The sequence below is a fragment of the Melozone crissalis genome, unplaced genomic scaffold (assembly GCF_028551555.1).
Source record: "Melozone crissalis strain CALT ecotype California unplaced genomic scaffold, PUWL_Pcris_2 ptg000027l_1, whole genome shotgun sequence".
NCBI classification, from domain to species: Eukaryota; Metazoa; Chordata; class Aves; order Passeriformes; family Passerellidae; genus Melozone; species Melozone crissalis.
This window is the reverse complement of record NW_026535805.1, coordinates 1,533,612-1,550,696: the sequence shown is the minus strand read 5'-3', so window position 1 is coordinate 1,550,696 and position 17,085 is coordinate 1,533,612. Positions and strand designations below refer to the sequence as shown.

Genomic DNA, 17,085 nt, shown 5'->3' with positions numbered 1-17,085 from the left:
CTCAGGGAGACCTGATTGTGGGATAAGGCTCATATATGAATGCCATTGTTTGCTGAATGTGAGACAGAAGGAAACTGTAAGTGTCAAAGGTCTGAGCAAGTGAAATGAAAGTTTTTTATTGTATGTTCACGATATGGGATAAGGGGTGGAGTGTCATGGGATGACCGCTTTTATCCCAATATCGTGTACTATGTCTGGCAGCTGTGTTTTTTTTTCTCTCTCTCTCTCTCTCTTCACCCCCCCCCCCCCACCTCCCGGCCGTCTTGCCGCGGCGGGGCGGGGAGGGAGGAGGGAGGGGGACTGGGTGCACTTTGGCTTTTGGCTTTCGGCTGCTTGGCTGGCTGGCCTGCTTGCTTCTGCTTGCTACTTCGCTTGCTTGCTACTGCCTTAGCCCTAGCTGATAGCTGCCTTTTTCCCTTTGCTGCTTTCTGCGCTGTTTTTTTTTCCCTTTTCTTTCGTCCTCTCTTTCTTACCCTCCCCTGAAGATACTGGACCGGCTCTGGACCTGACCTGGGACGTCCGACGTCCGGCGGGATCTCTGGAGCCTGCGAGAGAAGCTTGGCACCCTCCACAACACTGAACTGGTTTTCTTTTCTTTTCTTGTGTTGGGGAGTGTTCTTTTGTTATTTGTCAATAAATAGGTTTTGTTTTCCACTTTGCTCCTCCGAGGAATTCCTTCCCGAACCCGGTGTTTGGGGGGAGGGGTGGTCGGAGGTTTGTTTTTTTTGGGGGGGGGGACTCCCTTTTGGAGATTTCCCCTAATTTTGTCCTGAACCAGGACAGACTAGCAGAGAAAAGTGCAGTTTACATAACTTAGACTGTAGTCAAATAGGAGATCCGTTGTTTTAGAGTAAATTTAAACAAGTGATAGTTTCAGCTCTCCTACCATGGAGTGCTGCAAGCAAAGCAATGACTTTAGCAAAACAAAAAAGGTGTTGAGCTAAGGGTGAATTGAATAAGACATCACAGATATTAGATATGTTAACTGCAGATGTACAAAGTGTTAATCACGCTGTTTTACAAAATAGAGCTGCTATAGATTTTTTACTGCTAGCACAAAGCCATGAGTGTGAAGAATTTGAAGAGATGTGTTGCATGAACTTATCTGATCATTCTGTATCTATTCATGCTAAGTTAAAAGAGCTACAACTAGAGCTTAACAGCCTTAAAGAAGAGGAAAAATTGAGAATTGATGAATAGCTTAAAAGCTTAAAATTGAGTCCATAGTTAAAAAACCTTGTAATATATGCTATAGAGATATTAAGTGTACTTTTATTGCTTTTATTTATCTTACCTTGCTTCTGCAGTTGTATCCAAAAGATAGTTAGTAAGATGATAGAGAAAACCTAGCAAGCTAACCTCTTTTCTCTCAAAGAAAAAAACGGGGGAAATGTTGGAGAGTTTAGTTCAAGAATGGCTTAAAGAAAAAGGCCATGAGACATGCAATTGAGAGAAAAGTAAAAGGAAAAAGTAAAGTAGTCCTAATGCAGTTCTCAGCCTTCTGATTTCTATAAACAATTAGACTCTCTTTATAAACGATAAAGTTCTCAGGCTGTCTTCTCATAACAAGCAGAACACCGTCTCTGGGAAAAGCTGGCACCCTGAGAACTGATGAAGAAGTTTTGAGAACACTGGTTCTGTTTTTAATAAACAATTGTAGGTATTCTAAAACAAGAGGAGTGGTTAGAGTTTCTCTGTTAGCCTATCATGAAATTGGATTACAGAATATGCATGAAGTTCGTTACCATTGTTATTTAAGGTGATTGATTGATCAATAAAGTTGAGTTCGATGCATTATAGGATGGTCGTTCTCCCCTCATTCTCCAACATCTCGGCTTGTGTGGTATTGCTGATGATGTACTGTAGTGGTGGCCATTGGTACCTGCTGTTCTACTTTGAGGAGTCCTGTTGCAGAAGGGTACTCTGAGACACCAGGCAAGGTGTCTAATGCCCTCTGTCTTCACAGTAGGTATTCCAAAAGCCCACCTGGGTCTTTTAGGGTCTTTGAAATAACCACTCCAGAGAAAATCTACTCCCGGAATACATGGGACCTCTGGACCAGTCACAATAGGAGTTTACTCCACTCTTTCCCAGTCAAGTGTACCTCAACTTCCAACAGAGTTAACTGCTGCGACTCCCCTGTTGACCCAACAATAAAAACAGGTTCTGTCCCCACATGTCCCAGTGGTGTTAAAGTACATTGTGCACCAGTGTCAACCAAAGCCTTGTATTTTTGTGGTTCAGTTGTGCTAGGGAATTGGATCCACACAGTCCAAAAGACCCAATTTTTCCCAGCATTTACCTGGCTGGAGGCCAAAGCCCCTCTTGTCCTGGCTACCATTGACTCTTTCTGTGAACATTCCAGAGGTTCCTTCAAGGGGAAGGACATCATTGTCCCTTCTGTTATACCTGGCAGCTCAGCTACAGGAAACAGTAGCCTCATTCCTTATGGTGGAACTCCCTTGTTAGTAGTTTCCTCCTTTAGTTTACACACCAGACAGAAAAGAGTTTTCCATCCCACCTCATATCTTCCCCATGTTCACGCAGGAAGAACCACAGGTCAGCTTCTGGGATGTACCCCCTCTCCCTAGCTGGGGTCATCTGCATCAGATAAGAGGGCATCTGCACTGTACTGAAGAGACTTAGAGAAGGTCCTCTTAAATCTCCTTCCTGAGTTTCTGATGGGTCTCTTCAGTTCTGTCTTCCACTTTCTGTGTACATACTGCCAGGTCTGTTTCCACAGCTGAGATTTTTGCTTCTGTTGGGCCATGCATGTTGGGTCAGTGTCTTCCCAGTACCAGAGCCTTTTTGTCACAGCACTACTGTCTCGTCCCTCTCCTTCCACTGCAGCGTTGCTATGACAGGGGTGTACATGCGTGGCCAGATTTGTCCAAGTTTGAGCCCCATCATTGCCGTACATTTTAACAATGTCTGGACTCTTGGTGGTTTGGTCATCATCTGAGAAAAGGACCTCTAGCACAGCCAGTTTTCTCAAGTGTTGGGTTTCTTGCTCCATGGTTTTCCAGAGGCCTTGCTGCAGCTGAAGATCTGGGTGAAGGTATCTTTCTCTCCTACTTGTTAAGAGCTGTGTCCAGAGGCTGAGAGGTTTGGGCCTCCTGCAATCCCCTGGTCAATACCCACATCACATGACAGAGGTTCCAGTACCTCACCTCAGTACCTTCCAAAATTTTACCATAGCCTGCAGTGTTCCAGATTTGGACCAACCAACATAATACAGACTCATCAAGCCGTTGGCTGGGATATTTTCTCAGATTGTGAAGGCATTCTAAGGATGGAGACTTGGTGATTATTTCTGGTTCCGATTCCTCTACTGGCTGTGAGGGTCCTGACTCCCCATCATCATCCACTGGGTGAGTGGATTTTGTTTTGTGTTTCCTTCTCTGGACAGGGGTAATCACTGTTGGCTTAGGCTCCCCATCTGGCTTAGCTGCAGCCAGAGTGCCTGGGGTGTCTGCTGATTCATCCTCCTGCCCCTCTGGCTGTATTTGCTGTCCTACAGTGTCTAGCAGTGTGTGATAAGCATTAGCCAGGGCCCAGCACATTGCAATGAGCTTATTCTCTTTAGAGCTCTCACTACAATTTTCTTTCAGATATTTCCCCACCTCAGCTGGATTCTGAATTTGTTCAGGGGGAAAGTTCCAAACTATGGGGTCAGAGAATTCCTTCAGGGTTTGGCCTATGTCCTCCCACATCCCACACCACTCAAGCAGATTTTCCACTACTGGAGCAGATGTCTGGACAATCTCTCTGGAAATCTCAACCCTGGTTTTAAATGTGATATAGGTCTTATGCAGGAGAGCTAGCAGAATTTAAAAAAAGAAAATATGGTATCTTTAACATCCAGAGGGAATGGAATATTCTCAAAAGGTGACATGCCAGATCTGAAGAGGAAGAAGGAGGTAAAAGGCTGGGAAAAATCATCCCCTACTGTCCTGGGTTGACTATATGATGCTTTTATCCCAAATCGTCTCATTCTGTTTATGTTGAATAATAAGTTTTGCACCTTTAAGAGTGTTCCAGAGAGTGAAGGGGGGGAGAGAAGAAGCGCGCAGTTTGTTTTCAGACACTGTACTCCACTCCCCCACATTCCTCCTCCTGAACGGTGTTGTCTGCAGAAGCACAGACAGCAGGACAGAGCTCTTCTTTTGCTTTTTAGTTAGTGTTAGCTAGCTGAGGCAAAGAAGTTCCCTGGACTTTTGGTTTTTTTTTTTTTTTTTCTTTGGACCTCTTGAAACCTGCTCTGGACTGAACACTCAGGGGAGCACCGGCAGCTGCAGCTGTGGCCCACCGGGCCGGGCCTGGCCTGCGACATTTCCAGCACCAGAGGGGCTGACCAGAGACTGAGTGAGCTGAACTGCAACCCGGGGAGGGACTTTCTCAGTTTGTCATCTCTTTTGGAGTGGCAAGAGATTTTATTGTTTGATATTGTTTCAGTTTTATTGTTTACTAAACAGTTTTTTTCCACCTTTCTCCAAGGAGGTATTATTTTTTCCTCCCGGACCAGTTGTGGGGAGGGTTCGATTTGGATCTGTTTTCCGACTGGAGCTCCTGTGGGGAATTCTCCCCCAAATTTGCTCTAAACCTGGACAAATACATCTATTGGCTCCCAACATGGGGCTGGGAAAGGTGGAAAAAAGCTCTATTAATTGTGTGTTTGTTGTTGTTAAAGCAGTCAGTAGCCATGCTGCTTGAATCCATAATGTCTCTGGGGGTGGAGGCCCTCATGTGGCTCTGGGCTATAGACATTTTTGAGGTTTCAATACCTCTCTGGTCACTAGGATTATTGTCCATAACACGTAATTTTTACGGTAGAGGGGTATGGATTGGAATAGCTGTTGTGCTGGCCTTGGTGATAATGATTTATAAAGTGTTTATAAAGATACTGATGTCTGTTTGTGATATTTATGGTTTATGGTTTCTTCGTCCTACCCTGCATCCCAATTCCAGTAGTACGTTTTGGGAATTTATTAGTAATTACACCCTATCTGTTAGAGAAGGAGCCGAGAATAAGGCTTTCCAGCCTTTCCTTTCCTTCTTTTCCCTTGGATCTGTTATGTCACTTTTTGAGAATGTTCAGTTTCCCCTGAATGTTAAAGAGACCATCTTTCTGGTATTTAATCTGGTAAACTTCCTCTATATGGTCTGCAGCTTCTCTAGCATGAGGGCTGAGATATCCAGAGGAGTTGGTGAGACCCCTGACCCAGAAGCAGATGCAGGTGTGAAAAATCCTGAGTATTGTGGAGAATAGGAAAATATAGGCCAAACCCTGAAGGAATTTTCTGATCCTGTAGACTGGGATTTTCCATGGGAACAAATTCAGAACCCAGCTGAGGTGGGGAAATACCTGAAAGAGAAGTGCCCTGACGATTCTAAGGAGAAAAGGCTCGTTGCAATAAGCTGGGCCCTGGCCTATGCTTATCGCGCTGTTAGATACTGTAGGGCAGCAGACAAAGGCGGGGGGCAGGGAGATAAAGCAGCAGCTACCACAGTCACCCCAGGCTCGAAGCCAGCAGCTAAACCAGATAGTGAGCATAAGCCACTGGCAGTTGCTGCAGGAAAAAAGCACACAAGCAAAACCAATTGGCCAGTGACTGACTATCATGATCCAGGGGAAGGACCCTCAACACCAACTGATACAAAAGCCAAAGTTAACGCAACTGACACAGCATCAGTGTCCCGTTCCTCGGCTGTTCTAATGGCCTGGAAAGGCTCGGGATGGCCTTGGGGCAGCCCGAGCTCCAAAGGACGAAAGGAGTCTTCAGGTTTTTCGGTCTTCAGTGTTGTTTATTAATTCTTATCTACAATATTTTCTCCCGGCCCGACAGAGGTCCGCACAGCAAGTCAGCCATGAGCACACTGACGGCCCTCGGGACGGTCACTTATCTTTATACCAAAAACTACGTATATTTACCTTTTCTCCCCAATATCTTTCACCCTTATTGACAAGTGCACATTCAGTAAGAACCAATCTCAAAGTGCCACCATCACCACCGAAGATGGATGACAAGAAGAAGAAGAAGAAGGACAGGACACGCCCTAATTCCTCCATCTTGTCCCCCAGAACCCCCCTGTACTGAGATTCTAAAACCTGTGTTTTCACTTTATAATTAATCTATCCCTTCACCATTTATCCCCATGTGATCCTCTCATCCTCATACAGGTGTTGCTTCCTGTGTAGGATCAAAGTCTAACCACCAAACACTTCTGGCAACGTTCCAGGACCTCCGAGCCCCCCAGGGGTGGTCTCAGTGACTCTGCACATCAGGAATGTTGTGCTGAGTTCCCACACATCAGGAGCCAATATTGAGTCTTATTCCCTGAAGGACCTTCGTGGCCTAAGGAAGGATTACACCCGACGACCTGATGAATCCATGATTAGTTGGCTGGTCCGTCTCTGGGATGCTGCAGGCGAGGCTACAATTCTGGATGGCACTGAAGCAAGGCATTTAGGATCCCTGCCACATGATCCTGTCATCAACCAAGGAATGATGAGGGGGGCTAACCCTCACAGCCTCTGGGAACGGGTCCTAAGAAGTGTAGCACAAAGATACCTGTGCGCAGACGATCTCTATGTGAAGCGAACCCAGTGGAAAACCATAGAACAAGGGATTCAACACTTGAGGGAAATGGCAGTGGCCGAGATTGTCTTCTCAGATGATGGAAACACTGTAAATCCAGACTTGCTACCATGCACATCTGTGATGTGGAGAAAACTTGTACAACTTGGGCCATGAGAATACGCTTCTGCTTTAGCAATAATGAAGCGGGATGATGGTGAGGAGACTGTGCTGGATATGGCAAAGAAGCTCCGAGCATATGCAGACGCCATGCATGGCCCAACACATGCCAGAATCACAGCAGTGGAAACATGTCTGCAAAAATTAGAAGACAAGATGGAGGAGGGTCACAAGAAACTGAGGGAGGAGATTAAAGAGGGCTTTCTCCAAATCTCGGCAGTACAGATCAGAGGTTCTGGTACCCACTGCAGACGTTCCCCAGATGGTGAGAGAAGGTACATCCCATGAGCTGAGCTGTGGTTCTACCTGTGTGATTGCGGGGAAAACACAGGGAGATGGCATAGAAAACCTATCGCTGCTCTGGCACAACGGGTGCTTGAACTGAAGACTCAGATAGGAAGTTCCAAAAGGGAAGCAGCTCCAGTTGCCAGTAACTGAACTGTCACATATGATGATAATGACAATATTTTTGATCCCCTTGAAGGACCCTCCAAGGCATATGTCCAGGGAAAGAAGGATAACCAGGCTTAGAGGGGCCCTGCCTCTAGCCAGGTAGAGGCTGGGGAAAACCGTGTTTTTTGGACTGTGTAGATTCATTGGCCTGGCACATCTGAACCACAAGAATACAAAGCTTTAGTTGACACTGGTGCACAATGCACATTAATCCCATCGAGACATATGGGGACAGAGTCTGTTTCTTTTGCTGGTGTGACAGGGGGATCACAGGATTTCACTTTGGTGGAAGCTGAAGTGAGCCTGACTGGAAATGAATGGAAGAAATACCCTATTGTGACTGGCCCAGAGGCCCCATGCATTTTAGGCATAGACTTCCTCCAAAGTGGGTATTTCAAAGACCCAAAGGGACTCAGATGGGCATTTGGAATAGCTGCTGTAGTGACAGAGGGTGTCAAGCAGTTGAACAGCTTGCCTGGACTGTCAGAAAGCCCATCTGCAGTAGGTCTCCTGAAGGTGGAAGAGCAACGAGTACCAATTGCCACCTGAACAGTGCACCGCCGACAGTGCACCGAATGACAGTGCACCGAACAAATCGAGATGCTGTGATCCCCATCCACAAAATGATCCATGAGCTGGAGAGCCAAGGGGTGGTCAGCAAGACCCACTCACCCTTCAACAGCCCCATTTGGCCTGTCTGAAAATCTGAAGGAGAATGGAGATTGACAGTGGACTATTGTCCATTGAATGAAGTGACTCCACCACTGAGCGCTGCTGTGCCGGACATGCTGGAACTCCAGTATGAGCTTGAGTCCAAGGCAGCAAGGTGGTATGCCACTATAGACACTGCCAATGCATTTTTCTCCATTCCTCTGGCAGCAGAATGCAGGCCTCAGTTTGCCTTCACCTGGAGGGGCGTGCAGTACACCTGGAACTGACTGCCCCAGGGGTGGAAGCACAGCCCCACCATCTGCCATGGACTGATCCAGACTGCACTGGAAAATGGTGATGCTCCAGAACATCTGCAATATATTGATGACATCATTGTGTGGGGGAAGACAGCAGCAGAAGTGTTCGAGAAAGGGGAGAAAATCATCCAGATTCTCCTAAAAGCTGGCTCTGCCATCAAGAAGAGCAAAGTCAAGGGACCTGCTCAAGAGATCCAGTTTCTGGGAGTGAAGTGGCAAGACGGACGGTGTCAGATTCCCACCGATGTCATCAACAAGATCACAGCAATGTCTTCACCATCCAGCAAGAAAGAAACACAAGCTTTCCTAGGCACCATAGGTTTTTGGAGGATGCACATTCCTGAATACAGTCAGATCATGAGCCCTCTCTACCTTGTCACCCGTAAGAAGAACACTTTCCACTGGGGCCCTGAGCAGCAACAAGCCTTTGCACAGATCAAGCAGGAGATCGCTCATGCTGTAGCCCTTGGCCCAGTCAGGACAGGACCAGAGGTGAAGAATGTGCTCTACTCTGCAGCCAGGAGCCATGGCTTGTCCTGGAGCCTTTGGCAGAAGGTGCCTGGGGAGACTCGAGGCCGACCACTAGGATTTTGGAGTCAAAGCTACAGAGGGTCTGAAGCCAACTATACTCCAACAGAGAAAGAAACCTTGGCTGCCTGTGAAGGAGTCCAGGCTGCCTCAGAGGTAATAGGCACTGAAGCACAACTCCTCCTGGCACCCTGACTACCAGTATTGAGGTGGATGTTCAAAGCAAACGTTCCCTCTACGCATCATGCCACCAATGCTACATGGAGCAAATGGATTGCTGTTATCACAGTGTGCCCATATTGGAAAACTGAATCGCCCTGGGATTCTGGAAATAATTACAAACTGGCCAGAAGGTGAAAACTTTGGTCTCGCTGGTGAAGGGGAACAAGAAGTGACATGGGCTGAAGAAGCTCCACCATACAATCAACTGCCAGCAGAAGATACATGATACGCTCTCTTTACTGATGGTTCTTGCCGTATTGTGGGAATGAACCAGAAGTGGAAAGCAGCCATATGGAGCCCCACACAACAGGTCGCAGAGGCCACTGAAGGAGAAGGTGGATCAAGCCAACTTGCTGAACTCAAAGCTGTTCAACTGGCCCTGGACATTGCTGAGAGAGAGAAGTGGCCAAAGCTCTACCTTTATACTGATTCATGGATGGCAGCCAATGCTCTGTGGGGATGGCTGGAGAGGTGGAAAGAGGCTAACTGGCAGCATAGAGGAAAACCAATTTGGGCTACTGAAGAGTGGAAAGACATTGCTACCAGGATAGGGAGACTGCCTGTGAAGGTCCACCATGTGGATGCCCATGTCCCCAAGAGTAGAGCCAATGAGGAGCACCAAAACAATGAGCAAGTAGACCAGGCTGCAAAGATAGAGGTTTCAAAGATAGACTTAGATTGGCAACATAAAGGAGAGTTATTCCTAGCTCGATGGGCCCATGATGCCTCAGGCCATCAGGGAAGGGATGCCACCTATAAGTGGGCATGAGACCGAGGGGTGGATCTAACCATGGACAGTATTTCTCAGGTCATCCATGACTGTGAGATGTGTCCTGTCATCAAGCAGGCCAAGCGAGTGAAGCCCCTATGATATGGTGGGCAGTGGTTCAAGTACAAGTATGGGGAGGCCTGGCAGATTGACTACATCACACTGCCCCAGACACGCCAGGGCAAGCACTATGTGCTGACCATGGTGGAAGCCACCACTGGATGGTTGGAAATGTACCCTGTGTCTCATGCTACAGCCTGGAACACCATCCTGGGTCTTGAAAAGCAAGTCCTGTGGAGACATGGGACCCCTGAGAGGATTGAGCCAGACAATGGGACTCATTTCAAGAACAGCCTTATCAGCACCTGGGCTAGGGAACATGGCATTGAGTGGGTGTACCATATCCCCTACCATGCACCAGCTGCAGGCAAAGTGGAGAGGTACAACGGACTCCTAAAAACCACATTGAAAGCATTAGGTGGGGGATCTTTCAAAAACTGGGAGCAGCATCTGGCAAAAGCCACCTGGTTAGTTAACACCTGAGGCTCTACTAACTGAGCGGGCCCTGCCCAATCTGAGCCTTTGCAGAGAGTAGATGGAGACAAAGTCCCAGTGGTACATGTCAGAGATTTGTTAGGGAAGACAGTTTGGATTAATCCTGCCTCGAATACAGACAAACCCAGTCGTGGGGTTGTTTTTGCTCAGGGACCAGTTTGCACATGGTGGATAATACAAAAAGATGGAAGAACACGATGTGCACCTCAGGGAGATCTGATTGTTAGGTGACCTATGTGTAAATATCACTGTTTGCTGAATGTTACTACCATTGTTTGTGTACAGCTGTATAATGGATGTATCATGTATGTGCTTGTAAAGTTAGAATTTATATTAGTTTAGTAGTAAGCAGATGATATGGGGATGAGAGGTGGAATGTCCTGGGTTGACTATATGATGCTTTTGTCCCCATTCATCTCATTCTGTTTATGTTGAATAATAAGTTTTGCACCTTTAAGAGTGTTCCAGAGAGTGAAGGGGGGGAGAGAAGAAGCGCGCAGTTTGTTTTCAGACACTGTACTCCACTCCCCCACATTCCTCCTCCTGAACGGTGTTGTCTGCAGAAGCACAGACAGCAGGACAGAGCTCTTCTTTTGCTTTTTAGTTAGTGTTAGCTAGCTGAGGCAAAGAAGTTCCCTGGACTTTTGGTTTTTTTTTTTTTTCTTTGGACCTCTTGAAACCTGCTCTGGACTGAACACTCAGGGGAGCACCGGCAGCTGCAGCTGTGGCCCACCGGGCCGGGCCTGGCCTGCGACATTTCCAGCACCAGAGGGGCTGACCAGAGACTGAGTGAGCTGAACTGCAACCCGGGGAGGGACTTTCTCAGTTTGTCATCTCTTTTGGAGTGGCAAGAGATTTTATTGTTTGATATTGTTTCAGTTTTATTGTTTACTAAACAGTTTTTTTCCACCTTTCTCCAAGGAGGTATTATTTTTTCCTCCCGGACCAGTTGTGGGGAGGGTTCGATTTGGATCTGTTTTCCAACCGGAGCTCCTGTGGGAAATTCTCCCCCAAATTTGCTCTAAACCTGGACACCTACTTTTCCTCCAACAGAGGAAATTGGTAATTGTAATTGTAATTGTTAATAAATCCCCCAAAAAAGACTGCCAAAGCCAGCACAGGAAAACAGAAGAGAATACACTTCCCAAATAACTCTCATTACCTCTGATGTCTTTCCATAAATTATTAGCACAGAGCATATCAACACAGCAATTCTGATTAGTGTCCCTGATATGAAGATATGTACCAGGGCCAGGATTGCCAGTATATATGGATAAGCACACACTCCTAGGTGCCATGAAGCCGCTATTGAACAGGCAGCACAGTAACCACTGACTGTTGTACCCAGTACAAAGTCTTTCAGATAAGAGTTATTTTTTTAATTTTTCACTTTCTCTTGCACTTTTAAGTTGGGAAATAAATTTTGTCTAATTTTGAGACTATTTAGAAGAGAACCACATGGGTTATCTCCTTTAGATTTTAGACTGCAAGAATCCCTTTCCACCAGTAAGGAATGCATACTAATAAAGGAAAGTGAAAAAAAAACAACAAAACCCCAACATTTTTGTTTACAAACCAATTGCCAACAGGCAGGAACAAATAAAAACTAAATATATTGTACATATCAAAGTGCTAGACCTCATCACTCCACCAGAACAAAAAGAGACCCAAAATGCTGGCGAATACCCATTCCTTATACATGATAAGAGATGGCATCAACTTCTCCCCCTTTGCAAGGCAGGAGCCTCATGGAGCAGACGAAGGCCCAGCAGCAGATGAAGGCCTCCTGGCTCATCTGACGCTGACCTCCTCCCCACAGCAAAGAACAGCAGAACAGTCATGGCAGGTGAAATAGCTGGGCTGGAGTCACTTGGTGTGTTCTTTCCACAGATTGGCACAGTTCACAGTGGTTTGGGTCGGAGCAGGGGAGCTCCACTCCTGCCAGTGTGATATCCCCGGTCTCAGACAAGCAGCTGCTCAATTTGCCTCAAGGCAGCCCAAAAATCGCTACTGCTGATTCTCCGAGACAAGTGTTATATGTAATAAATGAAAAAGCCAAATTAATAATAATAACAAAGATTTTATTTTTGTGACCAAAAATACGGTCCTTGATAGCCACAGCCAAAGACACAGCGTTGAGCCCGGGATCGGCGCTGGGTGAACCTCGATCTGACCTCTAACTCATCCGATCTCCCTCTGTTCACAAATGCCGTCTCTGCCGGGGCTGGTTTTATATAGTTTTTTCTGCCCAAGGCAGAAGTGCCCCTATTCTTTTCGTTACTCTGCATATGCATGAAGTCTTCTTTCTCTGTACAGGGCTGGAAAATGCTGTTTCTGGGAGACAATGAGTGTTGATATTGAGTTATGGGAACCTGGTATTCAGATGTATGTTCTTGACAATTCTGGTTATCTTGATTGAAGATACTTATCAAGAGTTCATCCAAAGGCCCATCTCCACACCAGCAATGCCCTTTCGCTTGCTAATTGGGCTTTCTTTCCTTGCTACCATCTGGAGTTTCACAATTTCTATGTGGCACTCTGTCTCCCGACTATCCGTGGTCTTAGGTTTTTTGGATTTTTGTTACATGCACAATTTTACTTACAACTTTATTTCATATATATCTCATATAAGCACGAATTCTCTCAAACCACATATTATACAAGGAAAGGAAAAGCTTTTGCCTAGGCAAAAACCAAGCCAGCCACGATAAAATCACGCTGCACAGAGCCCTGCAAAACCTGGGTAGGGAGCTTTTAAAAAACACCCACGCAGAGCAAAAACACTTTGTTCCCTCTGCCTCACACACTCAAGGTCCCAGGATTGCAGGGTCTTAAAGATACAGTAACAATTTCTGGAAAGAGAATAGAGGATATCTGAATATACTCTCATAATAAATCACTCAAAGACACTGAGGCACAGGCATAGGTTGCCCAGAGCAGTGTGGAGTCCTGCTTTTCCCATAGTCAGGGTCAGTAGAGAAGACACAGACACCAACTTCAGGAACAAGTGTAATTTACTGTAACCCAAAACTGCAAAGAATTACAAAAGGGTAAGCTAAGCAATGCATCTAATCATTACTATAAAAGACTGCCTACAGTGATGAAGAAAGACACATCACAAATTTCCCTAATACTCTACCATCATCCAGGTCTACCCATTCAGCTGGGGGAAGCCACTGTCAAAATACAGGGGAACCACTCCATGCAAGTAGGAAATTCTGCAGGTGCCTTCCCCAACAGGCAATGAGGTCTGACTGCACTGGGAGAGGGCCCTCTTTTCATACTGTTGAATAAACAAGCTACCATAACTTCTAGAGCAGGAACATCTGGTTTTGTTCTCCTATTGGGATGCTCCCAAGGCCTTGGAGGGCTTCAGGAGGAACCAAGGGAATTGTCTGTGATCTTACACCCCAAAAGGAGGCCAGATGTTGCCTTGTCCAGCTTCTAAATAGGGAAAGGAAAATCCATGTTTTGCCAGTGAGCAGATATAGAAAACATTTGGCTAGAAGGTCAATCTAGAGATCAACTTTTGCTCAAGGGGTGTTGGTCCTGCCTCGGTCAGGGCCTGTTGATCAGGATTTAGTACTTCAATATCCCATATCTCAAAGTGTTCAAGGACAGCTTCTGAGCCAGGCTCTGAGCAGCTTTCTTCAATGCAAGCCATTCCTCCAAGCCCAAGGCAAGGGATCAGAGGGAGATGATTTCTAAAGTCCCATACAGCCCAAACCAATCCATGGCTCAATGATTCCATGTTGCCCCTCCGCCAGTGGGCCTTGTGCCACAGAACCCCACAGTGCCCAGAACATGGAACCCACCCATCTGTGACATCAGCGCCAGGATCAAGGGCACCACGGGCAGCACAGCTGCTGCGGGCAGTGCGGCTGTGACTGTGCTGCTGCACGGAGCTCTCAGTGCTTGCAGCTGACTCGTGCCTCTGGCAGACATGAATTGGCTCAGCCTCTTCGTCCTGCTGACCATGGCCGGGCTGGCACAGAGCCAGTACACCTGCGGGTAAGTGGGCCCGGGCCCAGGGAAGGAGCCATGGCAACACTTGTGGCCTTCCCTGGAGGGGAGCCACCTGTCCCCCATGGACAGGCCGCAGCTTCCCACCCACCATGGGAAGCCTCAGTTCCTTGCTAGCAGCCAGGTGCTGGCACGGACAGACACACACCCCATGGCCTTCCCTGGCCTGCTGTGCGTGCAAGGCCTTGTGGGGAGGGCAGAGGGCTGAGCTTCAGCCTGAGCCACAGCAGGCCATGAAGCAGCATGGAAATGACTTTCTGCTTGCAGAGGGAGCTGTGGGTACCGACCTGTGGCTTATTCCTACGGCAATGTGGCTTATGACTACGGCATGACACGCATCGTGGGTGGTGCTGGTTCCGCAGTAGCAGAATGGCCCTGGCTCGTCAGCATCCAGCACCCATGGGTACCAGGCACAAAACATTGGTGTGGAGGTTCCCTCATCACTGGAGATTGGGTCCTCACAGCAGCCCACTGCTTGGACAAGTTTGAGTAAGAAGGGGCAGGGAATGGGGACATCTCCACAACACCAGCAGGTGCCCTGCCAGCAGCACCACCTGCTACTCTCATCCCCTTTCCTCTCAGGCAGCCAGGCTGCCACAGTGCTCAGGAGAAGCCTGGGCTCGTGCCAAGGCTTCCTAGCAGACTCCAGCTTGACATTCCCCCAGCCTAAGATGTGCGAGGGCACTCACACCTGCCAGAGCACTCCTCCCTCTGTACCTTTCCAAGCCAAGGTCTAGCAACTGCTGGGCTGCTGTGACTCCCTCTCATCTCACTCTCCATCTCCATTCCAGTAACATCAGCCTGCTGTATGTGATGATTGGGGCCACCAACTTGTATCAGCCGGGCCCTGGGGCACAAGTGCGCAATGTCAAGAAGGTGGTGATGCACCGCGAGTACAAGCGTAAAGACATGAGCTACGACATTGCGCTGATTCAATTGGAACGTCCTGTCCTGTGCAGCTCCTACGTCCAGCTGGCCTGTCTGGCTGAACCCACCCTAAGAGTCTCAGAGCTGAGAAACTGCTGGGTTGCTGGCTGGGGGGCCACTACTGCAAGAAGTGAGTTCCAAGAGCGACTTCTGGGCCCACTCAGCACACTGGAGATAGGTTTTGGGCTTCCCCACAGCAGAGGCCAAAGCCAGGCTGCAGAACATAAATCCCTGCAGAGAAGGGGTGCCCCTAGCGGAAGGGATTCGTCTGACAGAGAAGCAGAACCAGCATGGAGCTGCTGGGGGCTTATTCCTTTCTCTGCTCACAGATGTAGATCAACCTGCTCACCTTCAGCAGGCCAAGGTCCAGCTCATCGATCTCCAGCTCTGCAACAGCAGTGACTGGTACTCAGGAGCAGTCTATTCCTACAACTTGTGTGCTGGATACCCAGAGGGCACCATTGATTCCTGCAAGGTAGGAGCATGCCATGAGCCACTCAGCCCCCAGCAGCACCAGCAGCCAGGGAAGCACCACCCCAACACAGCCCAGGGCCTGCTTTGCCCGGCCACTCAGTCACCCTCCCAGCCCCAGCTCCCCCTGACTGCTGTGGGGGCTTCCCACACACTGCCCATCCACACCTGCCTGCCCAGGCCTCCCCTTGTGCCAGAAAGCCCAGAAAGCCCAGCTAGTGCTCTTGCCAGTGAAGAGGTCCACGTGCCAAAGTTCCATCCTCTGCACATCCACGAGTCCTGTGCAGATAGGATAGAGAGAGCCCTACCCTACATGAACCCATGCCATCCACAGCCAAGCTTCTGGAGGCTCCAGCCTCTGAGCAGAGCTTTTCTCTGCCCAGAATAGAGCTCTGGCAGGGGCTGTGAGAGAGAAGGAGACAGCCCCAGTGCTGGCAGGTGCCACCAACACCACCTTAATCCTCTGTGCTCTGCTGCAGGGTGACAGCGGTGGTCCTCTCATGTGCCAGGACAACAACGCTGCCTACTGGTGGGTCATTGGAATCACCAGCTGGGGAAAAGGCTGTGCCAGAGCAAAGCAGCCTGGAGTCTACACCTCCGTTCAGCACTTCTATAACTGGATTGATTACAATATGCAGATAAACGCAGTTAAAAGTGCTCCTTGAACAGCAGAAGCAGGCAGGATCCAGGGCAGGCTGCAGTGCACCACAACCATTTCCTGCTGGGGCAATGCTTGCTGATGCAAAGGCAGCCTCAGGGTCAAAACCCTGCTCTGTCCTGACCACACTCCTCTCTTTTGTGCACACACACACACACTGGAGTTGATTTAGTTGTTGAAATAAAATTACCTTTGGTAACAGCGAACCATCTTTTCAGTGCAATTCCAACTCCTGGGTAAGACAAGAAGTACCATGCTCAGCACCTGCACAACAAGCCTGGGGGCACAAAAAGGACACAGCGGCTCCAAACAGCTCCAAAGTGCCTGGTCAGAGAGGACAGTGCTCTGAGCCACCACGGCCTGGAGGAACCTGCTACCTCAAGCCTTGGAAGAGGATAGGAAAAAAGCTGATACATTGGGGGTGGTGCTGCAATGTACATGGGCTGCTAATTTAGGGCCTGGTGAGAGCCTGGGCTAAGGGAACACATCTGGGAAACTCCCAAGCATGACAAGGGAAACTCCTGGCTCCTGACTGGAGTGCCAGTGCCCTAAGGCAGAGCCAGATTTCACAGGCAGCAAAGGGGAATTGAGGAGCCAGGTGGTCACACTCCACAGATACTCAGAGGAAGAGCTGGGGTCATTCTGGGGAGAGGAACCTGGCAGGAACCCTAGGAAAGTGCACCAGGAATGCCGTGGAAGGCCAAGGTGAGTGGGCCAACACCACCTGCAACACCAAGGCTGTTCACAGACATG

The 17,085-nt window shown here is 48.2% G+C and overlaps 1 protein-coding gene across 1 annotated transcript; it reads left to right on the top strand.

Annotated features, from left to right (window-relative positions):
- Positions 1–14,196: 14,196 nt before the first annotated feature.
- Positions 14,197–16,339, top strand: LOC128939363 (acrosin-like). Its single transcript, XM_054280273.1, has 5 exons — positions 14,197–14,264; positions 14,544–14,765; positions 15,068–15,333; positions 15,533–15,678; positions 16,154–16,339. The coding sequence occupies exons 1-5, from the start codon at positions 14,197–14,199 to the stop codon at positions 16,337–16,339; spliced, it is 888 nt and encodes a 295-aa protein (XP_054136248.1).
- Positions 16,340–17,085: the final 746 nt, after the last annotated feature.